Source organism: Excalfactoria chinensis, chromosome 1, assembly GCF_039878825.1.
Source record: "Excalfactoria chinensis isolate bCotChi1 chromosome 1, bCotChi1.hap2, whole genome shotgun sequence".
Lineage (NCBI taxonomy): Eukaryota > Metazoa > Chordata > Aves > Galliformes > Phasianidae > Excalfactoria > Excalfactoria chinensis.
The window spans coordinates 58,588,433-58,613,937 of NC_092825.1; the positions used below are offsets into that span (position 1 = coordinate 58,588,433).

Genomic DNA, 25,505 nt, shown 5'->3' on the forward strand with positions numbered 1-25,505 from the left:
GATACCCATGTTGGAAGGGAAGCCCCTCCTTAGGCTTGCTCCCGACGTCTTTATGCTCTCATTTTTTTGCAGCTGCTGCTAAAGATCACAGGCAACTTAAGCCAAAGCCTTGCCTGGTACTCTTGTGGATTGTCTGCAGTTATTTCTCCCCTTTGACACTGATGTGCTAGGTCACATCCTTCCCTGTGCCCCAGATTTCTTTTTATGTGCACAGAGGTCCACAATGTATGATTAAAATTTTCAACCGCAGGTACAATTCAGCTTGACCTCTTTGCTAATCATTGCAAGAAAAAAATAAGGTAGGGACCTCTGACAACAGCTCAGGGGGTTCAGAGCACAGTCAGGGATGAAAAATTACATTGGGCTCATGAGAGAAATCAGCTACATCCACTTGGGGCGTATTGTGTAGATAGTCATGCAGTCATGTATTATTCCACCACTTCCCCGCTACAGCTATCCAAATTGCTTTACATGTTGGGTGGCAGCTTCAGAGTAGGGGATATTGTAACAAGTGAGGGAAACTGCCTTGGTTTTCTGAAATATTAAAGGTGCTGCAGCTAGTGAAGTTGGGATGGGGAAGAAGACTTGATGTATGAAGGAAGAAGTTTCACAGTCTCAGAGTGCTCTGAGGTAATTAACTCTTCTGACCTTTTGTAGGTGATTTCTTTAATAGTTTTCTTTTGCTAATGAAGTGCATGGGAGAAGCTGTTGCTGTGTGGCAGGGGAAGGGAGAAGGGCAAGAAATGGTGACAATCACTGCGTGCCATGGTCGCTCCCTCAAACAGTTTCTAGGAGCACCATCTTACAGAATCACAGAATCACAGAATGACCCGGGTTGGAAGGGACCTCAAGGATCATGTAGTTCCAACCCCCCTGCCTAGCAGGGCCACCAAGCATACGCCTTAACTAGATCAGGTTGCCCAGAGCCCTGTCCAACCTGGTCTTGAACACCTCCAAGGATGGGGCATCCACAACCTCCCTGGGCAGCCTGTTCCAGGGCCTAACCACTCTCCTAGTAAAGAACTTCTCCCTAACATCCAACCTAAATCTTCCCTCTTTTAACTTAAAACCATATCCCCTAGTCCTGCTATTATCAGCCCTTTTGAAGAGTTTACTCCCCTCCTGGGAGTAAGTTCCCTTCAGGTATTGAAAGGCTGCAATGAGGTCACCCCACAACCTTCTCTTCTCCAGGCTGAACAAACCCAACTCCCTCAGCCTTACTTTCAGTGAAGAGCTGATTTTCCTTTGTATACTTGTTTCTTGAAACAGAACGTGTCCATGTACCAGTTCACTCCTGTGTGTTATTTGTAGGGAAAGGACATTTGTCACTTAATGTTGCTTCTGTTGATTGAGTGCTGTTACAAGTCTCAGTGATGCTGGGAAGTTTGGAAGAAGACGTATCTCTGTCTAAACTCAGTGATCTCCCTGCCTTCTTCTTGCCTACAAAAAGGGGGTTTGAAGGTTCTCAACTGCAGCAGAGACACCTAGGACTGCCAAAAGTGCAGGTGTGTCTTGGTCTTATTTGGAGCTTTAAAGAAAGGTATTTGACAACTGCATCCAGGTCATTCCACTCCAGGACCTTGTCTGTCTGATTCTTGTGTTCTGATTTTATGGTTAATGCTAAATGATTAGTCTCAAGCATTTATGTTTTATATGGGGAAGCTCTCCAAGGTCAGAGGTCTCACAGATGGCAGTGCTCCCTGTAGATTTTCTCTTCCAAACCAAGGGATCTGTTTCAGAAACCTTTTTCAAAGGGAAATTTAATGGAGACCAGCCAAGAGGAGACCATAGGTGTGGCAGATAGGTTGAAGACGAGCACTCCACATTTGTCTGGAGAAAAGAAGCCAGACCTCTTGAAGAGGGAAAATATAAATTGGGTAAGATTGAGAGTGATTGGGAATGCCCTGGGACATCTGGTTCCCATCTCTGGTTCTCATTTCTATCCTTATTCAAAGTGACAAATGCACAGTAGCCGTCTTTGAAAATTGATGGGGGTAGGAACTCAAAGTACTCTTGAGAACAGAGCTTGTAATGTGTTGGACACTGAGTGGATGGCGGAAATTTCTAGTGTTAGCCACTTACGTGAAAGTCAAACTCAAACCAAATTGGATAAGTCAACAGAGCCAGTCCCCAGAGAGAATGAGAGTTACAGAGGCAAAGATTTCAGATGATCTTTTGGAATTGTGGGGCTTCCTGGATCAGTTTTCTTTGAGAGTAACTAGTATGGTAAAGCAAGATCAATGAGCTCCTGTGAGTAGTAAGAGAATCTGTCCCTATTTTTTGATGGAAGAAAAAATTCAGCCAGAAGGCTAACAGGTCAAAACTCTGTTCCCTTTGTTGCTTCTTCCAGGCATGCTACGTCACCACTAGGATCCTGGGAAAAACGTGGAGGTTTTTTTAGTCAGTTTTACTGTAAATAGACAGGTTATCTATATCAGAGCTAATGAAATAATCTTCTGCCTGGAACTCAGGGTGCTGGAACTGAGATGCTTTTGGAAAGCTCATATTCCCCTTCCACAATGGACTTAACATCTGAATATAGGTGTTGGTCTGCTTTCAGGAGTGGATATTCCAGTCACTGTTTCTATTCTGAAATCTTGAGTTGAATCTATATTTCTTTCTTTCTTTCTTTCTTTCTTTCTTTCTTCCTTCCTTCCTTCCTTTCTTTCTTTCTTTCTTTCTTTCTTTCTTTCTTTCTTTCTTTCTTTCTTTCTTTCTTTCTTTCTTTCTTTCTTTCTTTCTTTCTTTCTTCCTTTCTTCCTTTCTTCCTTTCTTCCTTTCTTCCTTTCTTCCTTTCTTCCTTTCTTCCTTTCTTCCTTTCTTCCTTTCTTCCTTTCTTCCTTTCTTCCTTTCTTCCTTCCTTCCTTCCTTCCTTCCTTCCTTCCTTCCTTCCTTCCTTCCTTCCTTCCTTCCTTCCTTCCTTCCTTCCTTCCTTCCTTCCTCCCTTCCTCCCTTCCTCCCTTCCTCCCTTCCTCCCTTCCTCCCTTCCTCCCTTCCTCCCTTCCTCCCTTCCTCCCTTCCTCCCTTCCTCCCTTCCTCCCTTCCTCCCTTCCTCCCTTCCTCCCTTCCTTCCCTTCCTTCCCTTCCTTCCCTTCCTTCCCTTCCTTCCCTTCCTTCCCTTCCTTCCCTTCCTTCCCTTCCTTCCCTTCCTTCCCTTCCTTTCCTTCCTTTCCTTCTTTTTGAATGTAGTACCACGCTTCTTGCCAAGTCAAAGTCATTGCTGTAAGTTGGATTGGGGTATAATGAGGAAGAGGTAGTGGGAACACGTGGCTACTTAAGGTAAATGTATCATGCTTGAATATTTCAAAGAAAAAGCATAGTTTCAGTATTTTTTGTCCTATTATTAGTACTCGAGACTGAACAGACTTCACTTCAGGGTAGTTCTTCATTGTGTTAACTAAACATCATATGTGTAGGGAAATGTTTCAGGTTGTATATGCTTGATTGCTGGTATTAGTGGGACAAAACGATTACACTCAAATTGGAAATACCAATGATCTGCTTGTGTCATGCAGAGGAAACAATCTCTGGGCTGCAGAAGGCATTAGATCTGGCTACATTCAAGCATCTGTTGTTAAACACAACCAGGAGGCTGATAAAACTCATCCGGTGAAAGGAGTTGGCTTTGCGAGGTCAGCTTCCATTTGACGTCAGAAAGAAGCAGGCTGGTGGGGAACAATCTGCGGGGTGGTAACATCAACTTCTCTCCATCTGAGGAGGGAGGGAAACGCTGCCAGGTGGACGTGGCTTGAGGAATCGCGTGGCATCTGTTTCCTTGTTCTTGCAGTCGTTGTCCCATCGTGGTTGTTGTAAAGAAGTCCAGTCTTTCCCAAATGCATTAACTCTCCCTGTCTAATAGCTAACTTCCTATTGACTTTTAACAATCTTCCAGTTGGATCCTCCTCCTCTGTCTCTTTGCGTAAGAATAATAGCTTTTGTAGTAGTTAGAAATTTCTCGGGCAAATGCAATTCTGTAGTGCTGGCACAGTTCCATTAATCATATAGAGTAATGAGTTTGTGCCAAAAACCTATCAAGTTGAGCTGCCTTTTTGAGAGCTGGTGGGAGTGTGTACCCAGTGGTGTTCTTGCCGGCATATGGACTTCCCGTGTGTGCAGGAATGGCCGGGGTATGGGAGGGGGAGATCCCCTTCTCTGTGCTCAGGGCACAATGCTTAACAGACTAAGAAAGACTGGATAGTCTCGGGTGTCAAATTGATATAGATAGATCTTGAGAAAATTTTGTACGGGCACATGGGGCACATGGCCTCACCAGCCTTTTCTTTCATACCCTCCCCTCAGATTTTCAGCAGTCAGAATAAGCTTTCCTTAAAATACAGGCGGGAGCTCTTTGAGCTTTAAGTTCCATCAGGAGCATGTGTCAGATAGGAACATTTATCCTCAACACCAGATGAGGGTAAGAAATGCATTTCCTTGGATTATGCGGTGAGCTGCTGGCAAAGAAAGGGGGATTTAATGTGGCCTGGCTAGCAAATGAGGAAGATCATTTTAGGGGTTGGTGTTCAAGAAGAGCTCAGATGTTCAGTTTGATCATTCGGCAGACTAGGGAGGTAAGTGCTCTGGTCTGAACCTCACTCAGAAAGCACACGTTACCCTGCCGGGATTGCTGCACAACAGGCCCTGTGTGTTAACTGGGCCCTGTTGGTGTAACTGGAAGAGGGATGGGCAGGAAAAGGAGGCACCTTGGAGTCCAAGGGGAAGAGAAGAGGGGCCATGGCAGGAATATAGGAGGTGTATGGCGGCAAAGCTGAGAGGAAATAGTGGTGGTGGAGACAGTCAGCTTCTAAAGTTTCAAGCCACTGGACCAGTGCGTAGAAAATGATTGAAGGGACAGAGGGAGGAGCCTGGCTTATCGATGGCAGATGTGAGGAGTGAATGGAAAGGTGAAGAGTTGATTGTTCCAGGTGTTTCTGTCATGGCAAACTACATTACATGTGGATGTTTGTTTCCTTGGTTAGATCCCAGACATTTCACAGCTACCTGGAGGACATCATCAACTACCGCTGGGAGCTGGAGGAGGGGAAACCCAACCCTCTGCGAGAGTCCACCTTCCAGGAGCTACCACTGCGCACACGAGTCGAGATCCTGCACCGCCTCTGTGACTACCGGCTCGATGCAGATGATGTCTTTGACCTCCTCAAGGTACACTGGGCAGCAGGAGTGGGGACAGAGGGAATGGCCTGGCTGTGGGGTAGATTAGGGAATTTTGGGAAGGATATTTTGAGGCCAGGATCTTAGTGGCAGTGCCATGGGTCAGCAGTCCCCCATCTTGTTCCCCAGCTCTCACCTTGCAGAGGATCCAAGGCAAAGATGTAGGACTTACTTCTGAGGCTCTTGCTCTGTGGGGATGTGTTTGTAACACAGAAGTCACCAAACAAGTTGGCTTCATTAGCTACTCTTTCTGAGATGACTGAATTTGGAGATGCTCCAACTGCAGTGGCGGGGCTGAGCGAGCTGGGTCTGTGTTGCTGAGGGATGGTGTGAGATGAAAGGATAGGACTGAAGTGCACTGGGGGATGGGGGAAGAGTGGTGGAGAGGGGGAGGGAGCTTCTCAAGGCTGTACATGGCTGTCGCCAACACTAATTAGACCTTCACTGTCAGGAGCACCAGAGATGAAATGTTAAAACGAGAGAGGCCATTCAAATTAGATGCCAATCTCAATCCCTCCCTGGACGGAGAGCGAACGTTGCCTTCCCCCTGGAGAAACATTTTCCCAGATCAACCCGGAGGAGCAGCTGTACTGCTGTTGTGGCATGGTGGGAGGGAGGGAGGTGTTTGCGGAGGGGTGTCATCATCTTTTGTGTGACAGTGTGGCTGCTTTTCAACTTGTCACCGTCTGGTGGGGGGCTCCCTATGGGTGCAGGGCTTGGACGCTGACAGCCTCCGTGTGGAGCCGCTGGGTGAAGACAGCAGCGGGGCTCTGTACTGGTATTTCTATGGCACACGGATGTACAAGGAGGATCCAGTGCAGGCGAAAACCAACGGGGAGCTGGCTCCAGACAGGTAACGGACCCTCAAATGCCCCTATGCACAAGGCATGGTGGGAGGGGGGCAGCACAGCCAGCTTGGCCGGAGGGGTATCCGTCTGACTGCTGTTGTCACGGGAGGGGGTGGCTGGGAATGCAGGGCTGTGGCAGCGTGGGGCAAGCACGAAGTTGCCAAGCAGACTGTGAGCTGCCCTGCATGGCACAATGTGCTGGAGCCAGCCTGCAGCCTTTGTGGCACCAGCAGAGCCTGCTGCTGAGCGATGTCGCCCGATGTCGCCCGCCCCGCCACATTCCTCACTGGCTGCCCCGCACCACACCGGCGGCTCCCACAGCAAGCTCCCAGCAAGGGGGAAACCCTCATCTTCTCCTTTCCCTCTCTGTCCTGTGGCTGCTCTGATTTAATCCCTCCTTTGCTTTGGTTCCTCGCAGCTGTTCCAATATCCCTGCCCTTCTCTGTCCCTGCCAGCCACAGTTCCCGTGCTCAGCAGATATTTCATGGTGTTTTTGCCATTCTGCAGGGGATGTGGGGGACAGACAAATACCCCAAACGTTCCTGGGAAAACAGGCAAGAGACGAGGACGACCCCCAAAGCGGAAAAAACTGCTGGAGGAAAATTTGCTGAGGTATGGAAAGATAGCTCCTACAAGAGACATGGGATGCATGTGTTCCCAGAGGAAAGTCTCTCTGATACTTCTTGCAATTAAAAATATGATGTGCTTCTGGGGTTCCCCCGGTAAGTATGTAGATGTCATGCAGCCATAATTTCAATGCATCTCTGAAGTGAAGCAAGCTCAGGCTTGGTGGATGCTTTGATCACTTTCCAAAGAAAATTCTGACAGAGCTGGAAGCCAAGCTTGGTGAAACACTGGGTATCGCTCTTCCAGCTGCCTCACTTCTGATGCAGTTCCTCTGTGCAGTGTTAGGGGATATGCTCCTGATAAAGAGTACATTCACTGTGCAGCGCTTGAAGCCAAAATCTTAGCCACTTGAGTCAGTACACGTTTTGGGGTACTTCCCTTGAGTATTAAAATACTGCCCTTGCCAAATTCCAGCCTGCATCCCTCACTTCTTCAATTTTTTTAAAGCTATGATATGTGTAAGTATGTATGTGTGTTTCCGTATACATATGCATTTAGAACAAGTAGGTTTTTTTCCATGGTTTTGCTGTGTTGAATCATTGCTGCAACCTCATTCTTCTCTTCAGAAGCAGCTGCGTTTCAGTGATGTGAAGTAATGCATTTATTGTATAACTCCTTCTCTTTCTTTTTGGTAGGGAGAAGGCAGAAGAGAACTTGCTAATCCACGAGACTCAGATAAGAAATGGTAAAGAGATTTTTGTGGGGTCGGGGTTGATATGATCAGCTAACACAGCTTTTAAATTATCAAAGCCTGGGGAGATGCCTTTCTTGGGAAAGGGAGAGTCCGTCTGTCAGTGGTCTGGCAGAGTCTGGAAGGAGGGTTAGCGTTACAGGCTGCCTTGCAGCTGGGAGCCTGGGCACCTGACTGCTTCCTATCTTATCGTGGATTAGTTTGGGATGAAAAGATGTAACTTATTGGGTTACATGAGGCCTTAGGGGCCCACCTTCTCACTCAAGTTGATGGAGACAGGCTGGGAATGGTCCTTGCCTCTCTGGGGGTGAGCTGAACACAAGCCCCTGTTTATAGCAAGCACATTTTTCTTTCATGCCACATGCACGGACTGGGAAGAGAGTGAGGTCAGTGATGCCAAGACAGGGGAGAACCTCTGATTCTCCTCACCTCTCCCTCCTGATGGCTGTTGGTGGCTGAGCTCAGTGCTGTAAGTGCTGACTAGGGTATACCCAGCTAAGGGTTAATGAGGCAAGCAGAAAAAGAGAGTTGGCAACATAATGTGCAACTGAGTCTGAGGGGGCCTGTGCTCATTTGTCATACATGAGAATCCCTAGGCTTCCACATAACTCACAGGCTCAGCCTGCCTGTTCCACCACAATAAAAGGCAACTGTGGCATTGTCTTACCGTGCCTCATTCCCTTCTGCTTTTGTGCTTAGATTTCCTGGCTGCTGCTCTGGAATCGAGAGGCAGAGCTGGAGCTATGTGCATGAGGCACCGTGGGTTTTATCATATCATTGTTTACTGGCAAATTGTGCCATTTTAGCTGTGGAGTAATCTTCTGGTGGCACAAAGCAGCACGTTGGTCCTGGCTGCTTTGGAAGCCAGCGAGCCACAGGCAGCTGGCAAAGGAAGGGAAAAAGAGGGGGCAGACTTGGGGGAAGCATGCAGGTAAGCCCCAGTAGGGTTGGCTGTAATAGCTTGAGGTGTCACAACCCTCGGTCCTCCTCTGTCTCCTTTGGCCCAAGGAGACGGCGTCACAAAGCCAGTGTGACGGAAAGTTGTGTGAAGTTGCTCCTTTGCCATCTCAGTTACATGAACGTGAGCTGCAGCTGATGGCGAGTTCAGCTGTGTGCTGGCTTGTGACCTGGAGCTGCCATGGCATTAAGGTGTGTGACCAAGGGCAGGGGGCCAGAGGGAGGCCACAGCTCCCTAGCATTCCTGGGGCAACCTAATAGCTTGTGTACAGGAGCTGCTGACAGTTCAAAACCACAGAGGGACCAAGGTCAGGTTCAGAGAGAAAGAGGCTCTGGTTTTTGCATATTTTTACTTTTTTCACTGTTAATTTGCTTGAAGATGCAGTGAGAAACCGCATGACGTCTTCCGGTGGCAACTGTTGCTTTTATTCCAGTAGCCAGACATTAGCCTGGGTTTCCTTGAAAACCCCTCAGCCCAAAAGGATTTGAGCCAGTGTTTTCCCCCTCCCCAAACGCAATTCATCAGTTCTCTGCCTAGAGAGTGTCTTGGGGCAAAAGCATGCAAGTCGTAACCCATGAGGCTTCTCTTCTCTGAGTAAACATTTGTGCAGCAGGAACCGCGTTGCCTCTTTCCAGGTGGGTGTTCCAACCCCTGTGTGAGAGCCTTTCCTTCACCATTAATATTCAAATGTTTCACACAAAGCAGAATGGTCCCGAATGTCTTGGTAGTTGGGACATGCTTCAGAGCAGTGGGAGATCTGCTTCAGATCTGACTCTGGATCAAGCAGGGATGGGATGTGAACTGTAACTTCCCCCTCATCTGGCAGCCCGATGAACCCCATCCTTCACTTCCTCTTCAGTTCTTTCAAGTGCCTGCAAACAAAATGTTTCATTTGGGTAGGATGGGAGGTTTCATTCACCGCAGCAAAGGTTTGCAGCGCTAAAAAAAAACAAAAACCAAAAAGTTGGCTTATTTCAAATAACATTCATTTCCAGTGTTTTTATTCTGCTGCCAGACTAAATCAAGCATTTGCATTACTCTGTGTCCTGCTCTGGCTGACAGCCTCACCCCCTTACCAGAAACAAATGAAATCCTTTCCTCCGGTATGTCATAACTGGAACAGAGGGTGCCGCGCTGCCAGCACTTCTTCACCTATGTCATTCCCCTGTCTTGGCATCACTTGCAGTGTCACTAGGGGAGGCAACGGTACTTCAGTGGGTCAGGAGTTTTGGGTCTACAGCAATGATTATTTGTTCTCGTTGATGGCGCTTACCCTGCTAGAGCAGGTTTCCCATAGCAGTGACCCTGGACATTGTCTCTTGCTCTTCCCAAGCCCTGAGGGCAGGAGAAGAGAAGGGATAAAAGTTCTTAGCCATAACTGCTGTGGAGATAACATCCTTTCATGTTGTTGAAGGGTCCCAAGGGCCAGGCCGTGGGACATGGTGGCTGCTGTGCCAGACGGAAGAGGAATGGAGGCAGGTCACCGAGAGCTTCAGAGAGAGGACTTCCCTTAGAGAGCGGCAGCTCTACAAACTCTTGAGTGAAGACTTCCTGCCAGAGATCTGCAACATGATTGCACAGAAGGTGAGGAGACATGACATCCTGTTTACCTCTATCTGACCACTTCCAAGAGCACGGACGTTTGCTGACAGAAGGAGAGTTGACCGTGCAGACATCACCCCGTCCTGCTCCCACCTCCAGCTTGCAAGCGCCCTGGATACAGGGGCTGTCTAGCTTACCTAAAGGGAGAAAGACTCTCCCTGATGAAGTGGTAGGGCTAGGGATCTGATTCATGATTGCACATCAGCATTGGTAATATGGCTGAAGGGGTTACTGTCTTCAGCTGTATTCTGTGTCCCTTTCTTGCTAGCGGGGAATCTGTCTGCTTTGAACTGCTGCGATTTACTGCCTAGCTATTCTATGCAAACTGCCTCTGATTTCACTTTTACTGCAGTTTCTCTGCTGGCTCTACTGCAGGGGCAGTTGCTGCTTTGGCTGTCCTCTTTAAGTCTGCTTGAGATAGTGTGTCAGAGCCTTCAGACTCTGATGGGTTCTGTCCACTAAAGGAATGTTTTCAGATGGGTCAGAATGGAAGTGGGTTCCTTCAGCTGGAAGGCTTTGTAAAACTGGGCTCTGCAGGCAGCATGGTACTCTTGGACTGAGTTCAGTGTGTTTGCTACCCTTGTAAAGCTGACAGGGATTTCATGGTCACTTCTCGCCCCCAGAGTTTCTCCTGCTACTGTCACTGATGTGCCCCTAATTTCCTCCACTCTCTTTTTCTTTCCCTCAATTCTCAACCCTGTTTCAGGAGAAGCGTCTACAGCGGACAGAGTTTTCTCCCAGGTGGATGTCTGACCATCAGCCCATCAAACCAATCAAGCAGGAGGTGAGGGGGGGTGCGAGGGGGAGGACGAAAGAGGGAGGTGAGAGCAGATGCCTCCTGGGGGAAAAAATAAACCACAGCATCGCTATTCAGTGGGAAGGAGCCGTTTGAAAAGTGCTCGTGCTGAAAGAAAGATGGGTGGTAACGCCGGTCAAATGCAGGCTGACACTCAGGGTTTCTATGGCGAGCAGGGAGGTGCTGCCCTCTGGATCACGGAGGTAACCGGCCTTGCCGCAGAGGCTGGTGCAGCTGCATATGGAAATCTGCGCTCAGCCTGGGGAATTCCACTTCAATGAAAGTGCTGGCACATTCGAGGCAGTTCAAAGAAAAGTTGAAGAAGGATGAGAGGGCTGGAAGAACTGGCTTACAAAGGGAAATGACAGAAATTCAGCCAAGGGAAAAACGTGAGGCCGCAAACACATGAGGGTGTAGATAGTGCGGAGAGAGAGAATGACTTGATGCAGCGCAGAGCTGAACTAGGAGGAATCAGATGGAAACAAAAGTCACAATTTAGGCTGCTTAAGGAAATGCTTGTCAGACCAGTTCAAGCAGCTCTTTCCCTGCCTCCTCACCCTCATCTCCTCCACCCTGTTGATGGCATAGCGCTGCTGCTTGTGTGTCTGTGCAGTGAACCAGACCCAGGAAAACGACTGGAGTTAAATATAACCTTTTTCTTTGGTCGGGGTTATTTTTAACGTAGATCAGTTTTCCAATTCAGTTCACCACGCAGCCCCCAACAGTCACGTTGGCACAGCCAGGGGCACGGTACGGCGGAGATGGGGGGTCTTTGAACTGGCAACTGCTGCCCAGAGAAATCAGTCAAGCAACACAGGATTAGCTTTGGAGGAAAAAAGTGGCTTGGTTCTATCAGGCTGTGGCATAATCCCTCAATGCAGATGTAATGAAAGCGCAGTTATCTGGTGTTTTGTCCCAGAATGCTGTCAAACCCTGGGAAATAGAATGGCAGGGAATATTCCACGTGTGTCAGGGTTTCCTGCAAAACAAAGGAGAAAGTACAGCTCTCCACAATAAATATGATTACTTAGAATACATAGAGGAAGGAAGAGCCTCTCATCATGCTGGAGATAAAAGCCTGCAGAGAGGAAAATAAGACCCTGGTGATGGTCAGTTTGGGGCCAGCGTTGCTCTCTGCAAAGCCCCCCATCCAGGAAGCACAGGGCCACATGTTTGTTCGCAGGCAGCAGAAATCCCAGTGGAGAAGGGGAGTGGGAAACACATGGAGCCTGAATGATGCTAATCAGTACCGCAGGTGCTCCAGGTCTGTGGCTGCAGAGGGTTGTTAATTGCTGCCTGTGGGCCAGTGAAACCTTTTCCAGCAAGCGGGGGCCCTTCCAGCTCCTGCCCTGCTGGTGAGCAGGGAACCAGGCAGCACCAGGGTGGTGAATCTCCAGACGGCACTGCCAGCCTCCTGCAGAGAAGTGGCATTTGTGTGTGCTGCAGGGAGCCAGGGAAGGTGCCAGCATGTCTGATAGCTCACTGAGCGAGGGGTGGGCAGCAGGAAAACTTCTAGGAGAAAACCCACGTCCTGTGCAGGGGTAACCCCCAGCTCCGTGAGGTGGATGCCACGTTTGTGTGAGATACAACTGCTCCATAGGCTCCTAATCCTGCGGGGGTTTCTCAACAGGTGGTTCAGATTAGCTCCTCATTAAGGAGCTGCCTGAGCAGCACCCTCATTAGAGCAGTGCTATAGAAATTGGAGCAGGGAGGGTTTGAAGGGCAAGGGGCATCTGTGCCTCCGGTTCCTCCTGAAGTCTGATACCCACTGTCTGAAAGCAAATGGAAAGATAGAAAATTTGCCCTTTTTGGGGTCTGGGGGAGGCAGCAATGTTGTGTCCTGGAGTGCTCTCTGGCGGAGGGAAGGAGATGGTGATGCCGTGGTTGCAGATGTGTGGGTTGTTTCATGAGAACGTGAAGCCAGAGAAATGTTCTTTTCCACCTCTTCTTTCAAGAAGAAAGTTTAACTTGTGTTAGTTTCTTGCAATTGTTGTACCAGTAGTTATCTGCTTCTCTTGGATCCAGTATGAGTTTGGGACCTCCTGTCTAATTTTGTTTGGTTTTGTTTGCTCTATTTTTTATTTATTTTTTAATCCTGAGATATGAGCCCTGTCAGCTCCAATGGGTGTCAGTGGGGCAGCAGGCAGTAGGTCCCTCTGAAAACCAAGCTATTTCTGCATCTGCAGTGCCTTGAAGTGCCCATCCCAGCATTGCCACTGCTGCACGTGCTGTGACTGTGGGCATCTGCTGCAGCCTCAGATGCCTTCTAGATCAAGTTTGTCATTTCTGCTTTTCCTTTATCTTATGAGATCTGTTAGGATGACATTGTCTACTTCGCCTGGAATTGACTGCCTGCTTTGTGAATACCACCTTTGTGGTGAGTCAGTCTGGAACGTGGCGTGGATTCTGTATTGCGCCATTACAGCATACAGTGCTCAGTGCACCCAGCGGGCTTGGAGAGGTCCCGGTGTCACCACTGCTACTTGGATGTTGTGTTTACGATTCTGTAGGTATTGAATGATGGATGCTGTATGAATCTAGGGAAAGAGGAGGTCTTACCTGTGTACCACCTGCACAAATCAAAGTGGCGTGCCAGGCTGGCTTAGGTTTACTGGCTAGAGAACCTAAAGGCTGATGGTCACATCCTTAATTAAATCCTTTCTGTGCTGACTTCTGGTGACTGGTTTCTGCTCTCCTCTTTCTCTTCCGAATGGCTTCAGAACACAAAGGGTTTTTTTCTTGTTTCTATTATAATGTAAGGATTGGACAAGAAATTCAGAAGAAAACTGTTCCAAAACTGTCGGGATCAGCTGAAAAGCTATGTGCAGTGTGTGAGTAGAGAATAGGATAGTAGAGTGGTTAAGGAAAAGGTGAAAGGAGTAGAAAGTGAAAATGTAGAGCCTAATTCTCTAAGTTCTTAATCTCTTGTAGGTGATGTACCAGTGTCAGTAATGGGAATCCTGTTGTTTATGTATTGATCAGTAGGTGAAAGCAGCTGAGAAAGACAACTGGAATGATTAGGAGTCTGGAAGGATTTCTTTACAAGGAAACATTTAACCTAAGTACAGAAACGCAGAAGTTTTGTTGCAAGTGTGAGGAAGCCCATAAACACTGGAATGTGGTTGAAGAAGAGGGACATTTATGTCAACCCTGCAAAGCGTAATTAGGCATAATTGGATGGAATGAGAGGATGAGAAATTAACTTTGGACTGAACATGGCTAACCTAAATGAGTGTGGGCTCACAGAACTGCTTCCCTAGGAAAGCTGTAGAAGCGTTAAGTACTGATAGCTGGCAAAGATCTAAACAGGGAAAGAACACAGGCGGAGTTCCCTGGTGGTGAGATCATGCTGTGGGTTTTGCCTAAAAAGATCAGCACAGAGTAGGTGTTCTTGCTGTCCAGTCTGTCCCTAAATGCAGGGCATGGTCCTGACATCGTGAAGAATCTTGTGCTAGGCGATACTTTTTGTAACTGCTGGTGGTGGGAGCATAATTATCCTCCAGTATTTCTACTGGGGACAGTTAGATAACATGCAATGCTCATTGTGGGAAGCTACAGGGGGATATTGTAGGGTAGCATTCTGTAGGGGGAGGAAAGGCAGAGAGGGAATGAATGTATGGTAAAACCAGACAACATTTCTAGGCATTTACCAAAACACTTTGAGGTTTCCCTTCTAGATAATGAAACAAGTACAAAATAGTAACTATGGTGCCAGATTTCTTTTTTTTTCCTGTGGATTCTAATAGGCCTGGGGAGGTTGATGGTCTGAGCACCAGCCAAGGAACTCCAGCCGATTGCTAATCCTCAGGAAATGCCTTCTGCCTAAGTGACAGTTGCTGGTTAGTCACTGAAAATGAAGGTGAACAGAACTGCACGCATATAGTTCTTTTCTAGTTGACATTGCATGCTGATCAGGCACACGTACCTTGATCTTGCAGAAGTCAAAGAGTTTAATTAAATTAAACCAATAAAGGTTATTCCACACTGTCGTATACGTACTTTGCACTTTATTGGAGAAACAGGAGCAGGCAATTCCTGGTCTGGGAAGTGCATGGTTTTAAGTGGGATCAAACACAGCCTTACAGCCTGCTGGGCACGGGGAGGTAAGGAAGTAGGGCAATAAAGAACCAGGCGTGCTTGAATGAGAATGCTGGCCAGGGGACTCAGTAGAAAAAAACTGCCCAAATAAACGAGCAAGAGCTAGTTTAGGGGAGATTAGCATACAGAAATACAGTTTGAAAGGAAACACAAAAATACCTTGATGTAGGGCCACACTGGCCTCTTTTTTTGTCCCAAGTACTGTGTATTTTATAGTAGAGCCAGGTTCAGCAGAGTAGTTTTTTCTGCTTGTTCTTGTAGCTCAAGACTCGGTTAATGGAAGGAGTAGAAGGTGTTGCATAGAGATATCAGTAGCTAAAATTCTTTGCCCAGAAGGGAAATATGAGTTATACATCTCTGATGGAGCAGCAGTTTGTCTAACCAATTACTTCTTCCTTCTCCTTGGGTCAGTAGGGTTTCATTGCTTGACAAGTAACTTTCCTTTACATCTTGCTTTTCATCTGAGAATTCATATGTACAAATCTTTTTGTTGTTGTTGTTCCAGCTGTTCACTGTGTCTAGTACTCAAAGTAAACCTGCCTCTGTTCAGACTTGAATAAGACAGTGTATTACATATTTTCTGTGCACTGTTTTGTCACAGGTAAACCCAAATGTGCTCAGTTCAATGGAGAAGCAGAGGCGCAGAGAGGAAGAAGAGGAGCGTCAAATCCTTATAGCAGTGCAGAAAAGGGAGCAGGAGCAGCTGCTAAAGGAAGAGAGAAAGAGAGAAATGGAGGAGAAGGTCAAAGCAGTGGAAGGTACGTGCAATCAGCGTGAAGCAGAGCTGGGAGATTTCAAAGCTGAGACCAAGGTCTCGAATTAAGAACTACCATTTGCATTCCACTCCTGCAAGACAGGGAGATATCTCTTCTTGGACTTGGCTCATACAAATTGGCCTGACAGTAGTTTCGTTTTGCCTTGTCTTCCGTCTCTGTGTTGATGACTGTTGTCTTAGTGCCTTTCAGTTTTGTTTTCTTCTTTGAGTTATACTCATTTTCTCCCACTATTCATAGTTTTCCTCTGCTTTCTCCTTCCGTCTTCCTGCTGTGGTCCTCATGTATTTCTCTGTGTGCAGGATTAGCTGACTTAACTCTTGCTGAACAGCCATTTGTCCTTTTGGCCTATTGCGTGATGCCCTTTTACAGGGCAACAGGGAAGGGGGCGACATGGGAGTAGCAAGAGTAGAAGTTTTATATTGCTACTGACCTCATCTGCTAGAGAACTGAAGATGAGAGGACCAGACTAAACAGAGCACTGGCAAGTGACAACTTCAGTTCTTTTTTGCCACAGTGGTTGGCTGGGCTGTTGCAGCACCAGGGAAATGCAACGTCTTCAGAAAACTGTTCTCATTCTGCATGGCAGTATCAGTATGGTGAATCCTTACATTGATAAAGAATCAGAAGGAGATGGGGAAAAAAGTTCTTGCAAGCTCCATAAACTTCCCAATATGAAACAGTTTGCTACCAGATGTTTGGTAGCAGACCAGATGTTATCTAAGAATAGCTTCTTTTACCTGCTTACTTTCTAACCTTTTGAGAATCCAATTACTTACTTGGCCCTCATATATTTATGGTTGCCAGTCCTGGCTAATCTGGTGCTCTAAATTCGGAGTCATCCAGCTTCCAGATCTGCCACAGACATCTGTTTTACCTTGGCATATTGCATATTCTTTGTACTTTAATTCTCTACCAGTGGAGACAAAATTAATCTTGAAGATCCTGAAGATCTGCAAAGACAGATGTGATATTCAGTGTTGGCCTGGTATTGTTTTCTTGTAAGCTGTGTCAGTTTTTGGGTAGACACAACTACTATGCCATCTGATGTACTAGGGCTGCTCAAGATACTGGCATGGGGCTGGTCAGTAAATTGTTTTAAGCTGTTTCGTATTCATTAGTGCTTCCCTTTATCGGCATGCCTGTATTTTGGTTTGAGCAGTTTCTTTCAGTCTAGTTCAAATTTTTCCCCAGTAAGTTTAAGTCAGCTAAGTCAAGAGAAGTCCACTTTTAAAGTGATGCAAAAGTTGTTTGGAAAGGTTATTTAAATCATTTGTTCAGTTAAAACGCTTCAGTATTTTTCATCCCTAGAAACGGCAGCTTTCCAGGAAAAACTCTGGCTTCTTAACCATCTTTCCTTATTGTCAAGCACATCGACCATCAGCATAGCACTGTGATAGTTCTTACGATGAACAGAAAGTCATTTGAAAATGAAGTCATTTGTTTTGCTTGGCTCAGACTGTTTTTTAAACTGGACATCCCCTGACTGAGCTTTTAGGGTAGCAAAGATTTTATTGTGTTTTGCCTTCTTTTGTTAAATCCCAAGCGATTTTCCGAGGTCTTTCATAGAGAGCTGATATGAAACACAGAATGGAATGTCTGTGCTCTTTGAGACTTCATCAGCACTTCACCTGGCTCTCGTTTTTGGATTCTGTGCCTGTTTTCAGATGACTTTCCTCTTTCCAGGATGGGATTTCACTTCCCTCTGCTCCAACACACAGCCTATTCAGTGACCCTCCTGCTGGGCCCATTTGGACTTTCCTGACTTTAACTTAAGCAGTTTTCTAGATTTCTACCAGAACAGAACATTAGTCTTCGAGTTCTCTTCCTAGATGCTGCTCAAACGTTACCTCTCACATACCTGACTTCCTAGCTGTCTGAGGTACTTTTTAGGGCATTGGTTAGCTTTTTATTTAGCAGCAGAATGTCTATGGAAGTGGTGACTCTAATGTTAGAGTAAGAATTCTAAGAGCATACAGAGAGAGCTATTCTGGAGATGCCCGTTTCTAGTTTTCTTGTCCACCTGCTCTCCATCTCAAGCTTTCTTTTGGCAGAAGAGAGGAAATTCATACCCTTCCACCAGAGCAGGTGCCCCAGGTGGGGCCTGTTTTCTGGGGTGTTTTTTCTGTATCATCTCTCCTTGACTATTTTCATAGACAGTTCCGCTTCAGCAGAAGGTTGATAAAATTGCAGGTGTTTAGCAAGTCAAATGAATTCAGATTTGCTTTAACAAAAAGGAAATGAGGGTCATAAGAGTCCATAAACTATATATTATGAAGCAGTCTGTTAGCCAGCTGTCTGGTTGCAAACCACAGGTTATATTACTAACATTGCTTCTTCCTGTCTCTCACCTCTTCAATGAGGCCTGTCTCAGTGGCCTTCCAGTGTGGTGGCTTACTTGCCCTGGCTGTGAAGGCCCACCTGAACAATCTTCCCAAAGCTAGCTCTGGTGATGGAGAATATTACTGACCCCAGCTACTCAGTGCTGCCCAGATGGGAGAACTTCACTCATCCTTCAGCACTGCTCTTTATCAACCTCAGTGCAAAACCAGCTGCCTTGAGTTCACGTGGCTGAGGAATAATTGCTCCTTCTTGACAGCATGGGAATAGCAGTGAACAGCTGCATGGATGGTAGCTTAACTAGCCAACTCTTTCTATTGAACTGATCTGTGCCTTAGTCTGTCTTTTGAACTTCTCCCTTTGTACCATGCCATGGTCAGGAACTTTTCTGGAAACTGGCTAGGAGAGCATCTGCGTCACAGTATCATGCCAAAATTGCTGATGGTATAGTCAAAAAAAAAAGGGAAGAGATGTGTTTGTGGTGCATGGAATTCTCGCAGCTCCTCTGTTTGTTTGCTGTTTTTACTGAACGAACATTTCAGTGGAGCTCTTGAGAGCCACAGGAGCTGCCTGAGATTTCCCAGCAAAACACTGTTGTCAAGGAGTGCTGAATGGCTTCTTTGCTCATCTCCCCTTCTTGCTGCAGAACGAGCCAGGAGGAGGAAGCTTCGTGAAGAGCGGGCCTGGCTGCTGGCACAGGGAAAGGAGCTCCCTCCTGAGCTTTCCCACTTGGATCCCAGTTCCCCTACCAGGGAAGAGCGAAGGACCAAGGATCTGTGAGTAGGCAGCTGTGCATGCAGCGCACCCGTGCAGTGAGGCATTTGTAGGGAGGGGAGTAGTGTGATCATTCATGTAAATGAGGAAGGAGAAATGAGGTTGGAGTGCAGCAAGGAATAAGGTGAGAAACATCTGGATTTGTTCCACGCTAGAGGAGTGTTCGAGATGAGGCCTGTTAACATCATGGCACTGCATCTGTTGTGGAAGGGAAGATGAGGCAAAAGGAAATACTTTGCATGTCCTAAGCCTGTATTCACTGTTGTTTTTTCAATTACAGTTTTGAACTGGATGATGAGTTCACAGCCATGTACAAAGGTTAGTTGTCCTGTCCCGCTTTTCTTCTTTGAACGACTCCCCTGGGCACGCGTGTCTAACAATTGCCTGTCTTTTGTGACTACCAGTTCTAGATGTGGTAAAGGCTCACAAGGATTCTTGGCCTTTCTTGGAACCTGTTGATGAATCGTATGCTCCCAACTACTACCAGATCATTAAGGTAGGGAAGACAATCCAGCTTGCCTGACTGATGCTCTTTGTTGACTGGGGTGCAATTATTTATTAGTGCTTTGAAGTTCTGTGGGCTGTGTTATCCTCAAAGTCAAGGTGCAGGTGTTCCTTTTGGTCTAGGAAGTGTGCACTGAGAGTCTCTGCCCTGCATGCCTTTCTGTGAAGAAGCTTGTAATTTATGTAACACTGCACTCACTGTAACTTAAGGGAAGCTTTGTTGCGTTGCAGGCCCCCATGGACATCTCTAGCATGGAGAAGAAGCTGAATGGAGGTCAGTACTGCACCAAGGAGGAATTTGTGGGCGATATGAAGACCATGTTCAGGAACTGTCTTAAGTACAATGGTGAAGGCAGTGGTAAGAGCAGTAAGATGTTAAATTCATCTATTTTCAGTGCTGAGTCAAAACAAGTACTGATCTCTCCCTACTCACCAGAACTGGATTTATGCTTACTCTTTTCCAGGGTATTTTTGAGAGTCTGGAGGAAAAGAGTAGGAGCTCCTGAGTAATAATAAAGCCCGGGGATTAGGTTTTTAGCACAACTGCCATGCTGATTTGTGGTCTGACACAATGGGACTCATGTGTTGGTGGATAGTGAAGATGGAACGTACAAAATCTGTTTTATTTTTGTGGGGTTTTTTTGTTTGTTTGTTTGTTTTACAAGGTTGTTCCTTTGAGTGCCTGCATATGTTTCTGTGCTTCTTTGTCTCATACTGTCTAACATATACTGTGAAGAGCAGAGGAGTCTGGTCAGTCCCTGATTGCAGAGTAATACAGAAATCTAAGAAATGAGCCTTTGGGATGGAAAATGTATCTTTTTGTTTAGCTCCCTTGGATGTTGAATGAATAACATGAGTCCACAAATGGAAAACCCTGAGTTTAATTGCCATGCCAATTAAAATTCTGCATGTTGCTTAGGTAAGAAATGACTTCCCATATGGTGGGTCATCACTGCACACTGTCTTCAAAGTGAAATTAGCTCGAGCTCTTTAGCTTGTCACTGTGGGCCCCGAGTAAAAGCATTCCTGTGCTGCCACTGGGAGAGCTGTTTCCCAAGGAACTTCTGGGCTGCTTCAGTAGAAACAACTGGAAAGTCGTTTGCTTCAAGCCCTTGTCATTGACACCTCTCACATGTCTTTTTTTATTCTTATCCACTCCAATGAAATGGAGCCCCTCTGAGCAGAACTGTACCGTGGAATGACACAATTATGACACCGATATTTGTAATAGCTTTTTTCTGTCGTGGTTAGCAGATGCTTTAAAAACTGCACATGGATAAAATGTCTCTGTTGAGTTTATATATTTTTTTCCTCTGCCCTGTAGCATAAGCAGAGATCTGAACTGGTCCAAGAAAAGCCTCTAAAGATAATCAGATAGGTCTGGAAGTTAACATTTCTTCTCTCAGCACTGCTGGCTAGCTGTGCAGGTCACACATCTCTGCAAACAGAGGTGGTGTCCGTCGTAATGTAATTCTTGGCACTATTCTGGGACATTAGCTTAACGCTGACTGTGCAAGCCGTGCCGCTAGCGGTACTTTGTCATGCCTGTGTGCCTGTCCTCTGGTGGGGTTACTGAACAAATCTGACGTTGCGCTGCTTATCAAGTTTAAGAACATAAACCAAAGTCAACTAGATAGAAACAGAAGTCTTTCTCTGAAAAAACTCTGTAGAGATCAATTGGCTGGGGAAAAAAGGAAAGTCCAACGTTGCTTAACTGTTCTCCTCTATAAAGTCTGTCCCTGACATTGCTGAATTTTTTTCGTGGCAGAATATACCAAGATGGCTTACAATTTGGAGAGGTGTTTCCACCGAGCAATGATGAAGCACTTCCCTGGGGAAGATGGAGACACAGATGAGGAATTCTGGATCAGAGAAGATGGAAGGCGGGAGAAGAGGAGCCGGCGGACTGGCCGCTCCAGTGGTGGCAATGTTTGGACTCGGTCACGAGACTCAGAGGGACCAGGCAAAAGGCAGCAGCGCCTGGAAAATGGAGGGAAACCTCCACCATTTCGAGCTACTTCTAGGGCTCCTGCTTCTTCCTCCTCTTCCTCGTCCTCCTTCTCCTCATCCTCTGCGGAAGATCCAAGTGGAAACCCCATGCAGCCTCCTCGAGAAGTGGGCCCTTCCAATGGGAGAGGTTTCCCCCGCTCGCTGCAGTATGGCGGCATGCCCAGCCCTGTGCCACATCCTGGCCAAATGGTAAGGAGTGGTTTCTGATGTTTTTTTATCCATCAAGCCTGTGGAAGCAGGGAGGAAAAAAAAGAGAATAAAACTCTGTGGAACGTAGGAAGGATATTTTCCCAGAGATCTGAGGGCGATTTCTCAAACTGAAACTTTTTAGCCCTTAAATTTTACCTGAAACAGTTGAGTCTTACCAGGTCTCCACATAGTTGGTTGGGGAAAATGGACAGAAAATAGTTACTGTTAGGACAGTATGTTGAAGCTAGAAGAGTAGCTACTTCAGTAACCGGAGGCTGTTCCGGATTCCTGCCACAGTAGTGAGGAGCGGTCTGGTAACATTCTATGTCAGTAAGTAGCCACATATGCTTGGTCAGCCTCTGCTCCCCCACTTCTATTCTCTCTTCAGAGAGGTACCCCATGTGCATGTAAAGTAGTCACATTTCCTCTTTTAACCTCCAGTTTATGATGCTGAGCAAGGCAGCCTTCTTTTGTCTCAATTGTTTACAGATGCCTGGTAACTTTGTGCCATCTGCGTACTATTGCATTTCGTGCTTTGAGTATTCATAAAGGCTGTAAACAAAACCACACACAAGGCCACCCTGGGCTGTAGCAGTGACCTCCCTTTAGCCTGACGTTTCTTCTCTGAGGACCACCTGTTCTGCCTGTTCTATGGGCCTCTCTTCACCCATCCTTCACTGTCTTTTCCATTTTAACCAGTGATGTCTTGTGGTGCAGTGTGACAGCTGCTCCTCTGAGATCCAGGATACCCCCCCACTTTTTAGCTAGGAATCAAGTAACATTTTTAGGGCCGTTCTTGTGATGCAAGCGGTGGAAGCAAGTAGGAGAGCTGGAGTCAGCTATTCTTTTGAAAGCAATCCAGCACGTTCCCTGCCATTCTGCTCAAATGCTCCGAGGAGAGGAACACTGTCCCCTCCAGTCTCCTTGTTTGCTCCTAAATAGCTGGGAGTTGGGCAAGTGTACCGCAGCTTGAGCCCAGGGACACGTGAGTGAGAAGGAGTGGGGAACTGTCATCTCATGAGAAAGCCTATGGGTTTTTCATGGTATCTCCAACAAGCCCGTCTGCTTTTCTGAGTGGTTCTTTTGATCTTGACTTCTCCATGCGTGGAGCAGCTCTGCTGCCTTTTTACATCTCACAAATGGTTTTATTTCTCCCTCCCACACGCCTCCTTGTTCCCCAGAGACCAGCCGTACCGGGAACATTTGGACCTCTGCGAGGATCGGATCCAACAAAACTCTATGGCTCTCCGCGAGTGCCGGAGCCCCATCCTGGAGACCCGGTTCAGCAGCACCAGCACTTTGCTATGCAGGTAAAAACAAACAAGTGGGAGAAAACAAACAAAAACCCAAACAACACCACAACCCATAGCTTCCAGAAACGCTGCTATTTGCTTGGCTAATAACGAAGCAAAGGCACCCTGCAGGTCCTCATTGCTCCCCTTGGTGCCTCTCTTCAGGGCAATTTGCTGGCACACTGGTGATGGTGCTTACCTACTTTCCTCCACCTGATACTCAGCCACTCTCTCTCCTTCCCCAGCCGGCCGTGGGACTGAGTGAGCACCGTGGGCACAGGCTGGCCACTCCCGAGAAGCAGGTGTGTGCAGGGCCGACCCACATCGCTGGTCTTGGACCCCGTCCCAGCGCCTTGCAGCTGGGATGCATGAGTGGACCCCCTCCTGATGCCGTCTACTCACCAGCGCAGTTCCAGCAGGGATTCCTTCCTCCCAGGCACAACGGGCCTCCAGTGAGACCACCAGAGGGTTCGGAGATGCCACCAGGACACATGTACCGGCCCTACAAGTACCTGAACCGCGGGCACCCTGCCCTGTGGAATGGCAGCCATGGAGCCAGCAGCCAGAGTGCAGTGGGGGCAGAGGAGAAGGCACCCATGGGGCCAGCACCCTCGCTCCAGCCTCGCACCATCGGCCATATGATGGAGCCCCGGGCCATACGGCCACCTCTGCCTCCCAGCCAGTGGACTGAGCAATCAAACTTTCTACCTCATGGGGTTCCTCCCTCAGGGTATATCAGGCCACCTGGGAAAAACACCAGCCAGAGGATGCCACAGCCACCAGCTGCTCTTTTCGGGGGACCGCCTCAGGTTCAAAAAGGGTGCCAGGGTGGGGACTCCATGATGGACAGCCCAGAGATGATTGCCATGCAGCAGCTGTCATCCCGTGTGTGCCCGCCAGGCGTGCCTTACCACCCTCGCCAGCCACCCCCACCGCACCTTCCTGGGCCGTTTCCCCAGCTGGCTCACGCTGCCTCCACTGGCGTGCCACCCCCAAAGCCTGTCATGGGGAATGGGAGCTCGCAGGATCAGACCATGGAGCCGGAGAGCAACCAAGGTAACACCCCAGGGCACTGACCCGAGACCACCCTGCAGCTTTTCATCTGTCCTCGCTGCTGCCAGGGACTCTGGATGTAGAGGATACAGAGGATCCTTCTAGCTGTAGATGTCTGTTCATTGCAGGGAAGTTGGATTGATGACCCTTGAAAGGTCCCTTCCAACTCAAAAGATTCTATGATTTTTGTGCCTATGGAGAGCAATGAGCTGTGCCCAGTGGATGGGCGCTCACAAGGAGTAGCTTTACTGCTCCAAACTCTTGGCATACCAAGCATAGTTGTGTTGCCAATGCACAAAGCCTGTATCTGCAGATCTGGTTTTATTCAGGTTTGCACCGTTAAAGAAGTAGGAAATATGTTCTTTCAGACTCACCAGAGATCATTTTAAACACTGGCAGAGGCTCAGCAGCAAAAGCGAGTTTTAATTCTAGAGATGAATGAAATTACTGATCAAATAGTTGTGGGGCACATCGTTTATACGCATACTTTTTCTTTTATCTATTTTATATATTTCCTGCTTCAGCCATCACTTAGGTTTTCCTAAGATTTTTTTTGCTTCACTGTAGCCTGCCAGAGGTCTCCTCCTTCCCAGTTATACCTGCAAGTTATCAGTTTGCCTTTGGGTGCAAATGCAAAGCACAGCCTGTGATGCTTCTTACAGCTCACTTGGATTTAATATAAGAATTGAGTCTGCAGAGAGTTAGGTAAGGAGAGTAGATGTTGTGTGAGTAAATGGTTTAAATACACTTCTTTGAGTATCTGTCAGTATGACTCTCTGAAATGCACATGTGCCTCGTGAGCTTAATGTCTCAGTACCTTCACAGAGGAGGACTGCCAGCAAGGCGCTGAGCAGCCATGTCAGTTCAGATGGGATGGCGACCTGTCATATGTGCCACCACAAGTTTCTTTCTAGTGGAATTTCATTCATTCTAGCTGGTAATGTAGAGATCAAAAAAACCTTGAACCTAAAGTAGAGATCAAAAAACCCTGGAGATCAAAAACAAATATTTCATTAATTCTAGCTGGTAAACTAGAGATCAAAAACCTTGTATTTTTTATCAATGCCTTGTGTGCCTTGCAGTAAGAAGAAACTCTTTCCTTGTGTGGCATTGCTTAAAACTCATTATCATTTAGCTGTGCTGGATGTAGAACAGAGACCAGGAGAAGAACACTGGGTGATTTCGTAGAAGAGTGGCCACATCTTTTTACATAGTAAATAATGAATAGGACAAGGGGGAATGGCTGTAAACTAAAAGATAGGAAATTTAGGTTAGATATTAAGAAATAATGCTTTACTCAGAGGGCACTGAGGCCCTGGCACAGCTGCTCAGAGAAACTGTGGATACCCCCATCCTTGGAGCTGTTCAAGGCCAGGTTGGATGGGGCCATGGACAGCTTGAGCTGTTGAGAAGCATCCAGCCCATGGCAGGGGGTAGGAACTCGAAGGTCCATTACCACCTCCGCCTTTCCGTGTTCTCTGAATCACAGTTGGTTAAAACATGGCTGTGATCAGCTTTTCAGTACCTCAGTTTCTGGCAGTGCTCTTGCCCAACTGCAGGCAAGCAGGGTTTGTGGCCCAGAAGGGGCAGTACAACCTGAAATCAAAAAAAGCCCCAGCTTTTAACTCACTTTCTTGGGGAACGAGCAGTATTTTCCAGCGCTACCTTTCCGTGAGGCAGCCTCTGCATGCCCATCTGTTGTCAGACTGAAGCCATGTGTGCCATGTTACACTGATGGTGATTTGCTGACTACAGTGGGGTTGTATCTTAATGGAAATAAC

At 47.2% G+C, this 25,505-nt stretch overlaps 1 protein-coding gene across 2 annotated transcripts in view; it reads left to right on the plus strand.

The window, feature by feature from the left end:
- The window catches only part of CECR2 (CECR2 histone acetyl-lysine reader), a 92,044-nt gene that overhangs the window by 62,938 nt on the left and 3,601 nt on the right, over window positions 1-25,505 (plus strand). Inside the window, exons 3-16 of one of the 2 annotated variants that reach the window (XM_072360198.1) lie at window positions 4,977-5,160; window positions 5,883-6,022; window positions 6,525-6,629; window positions 7,280-7,329; window positions 9,708-9,877; window positions 10,602-10,679; window positions 15,391-15,547; window positions 18,549-18,678; window positions 18,957-18,994; window positions 19,081-19,172; window positions 19,412-19,538; window positions 20,949-21,379; window positions 22,561-22,689; window positions 22,917-23,727. In XM_072360198.1, coding sequence (XP_072216299.1) covers window positions 4,977-5,160; window positions 5,883-6,022; window positions 6,525-6,629; window positions 7,280-7,329; window positions 9,708-9,877; window positions 10,602-10,679; window positions 15,391-15,547; window positions 18,549-18,678; window positions 18,957-18,994; window positions 19,081-19,172; window positions 19,412-19,538; window positions 20,949-21,379; window positions 22,561-22,689; window positions 22,917-23,727 — 2,642 coding nt within the window. The remainder of the gene's footprint in view (window positions 1-4,976; window positions 5,161-5,882; window positions 6,023-6,524; window positions 6,630-7,279; window positions 7,330-9,707; window positions 9,878-10,601; window positions 10,680-15,390; window positions 15,548-18,548; window positions 18,679-18,956; window positions 18,995-19,080; window positions 19,173-19,411; window positions 19,539-20,948; window positions 21,380-22,560; window positions 22,690-22,916; window positions 23,728-25,505) is intronic. The other variant, XM_072360208.1, reaches the window with a different exon arrangement.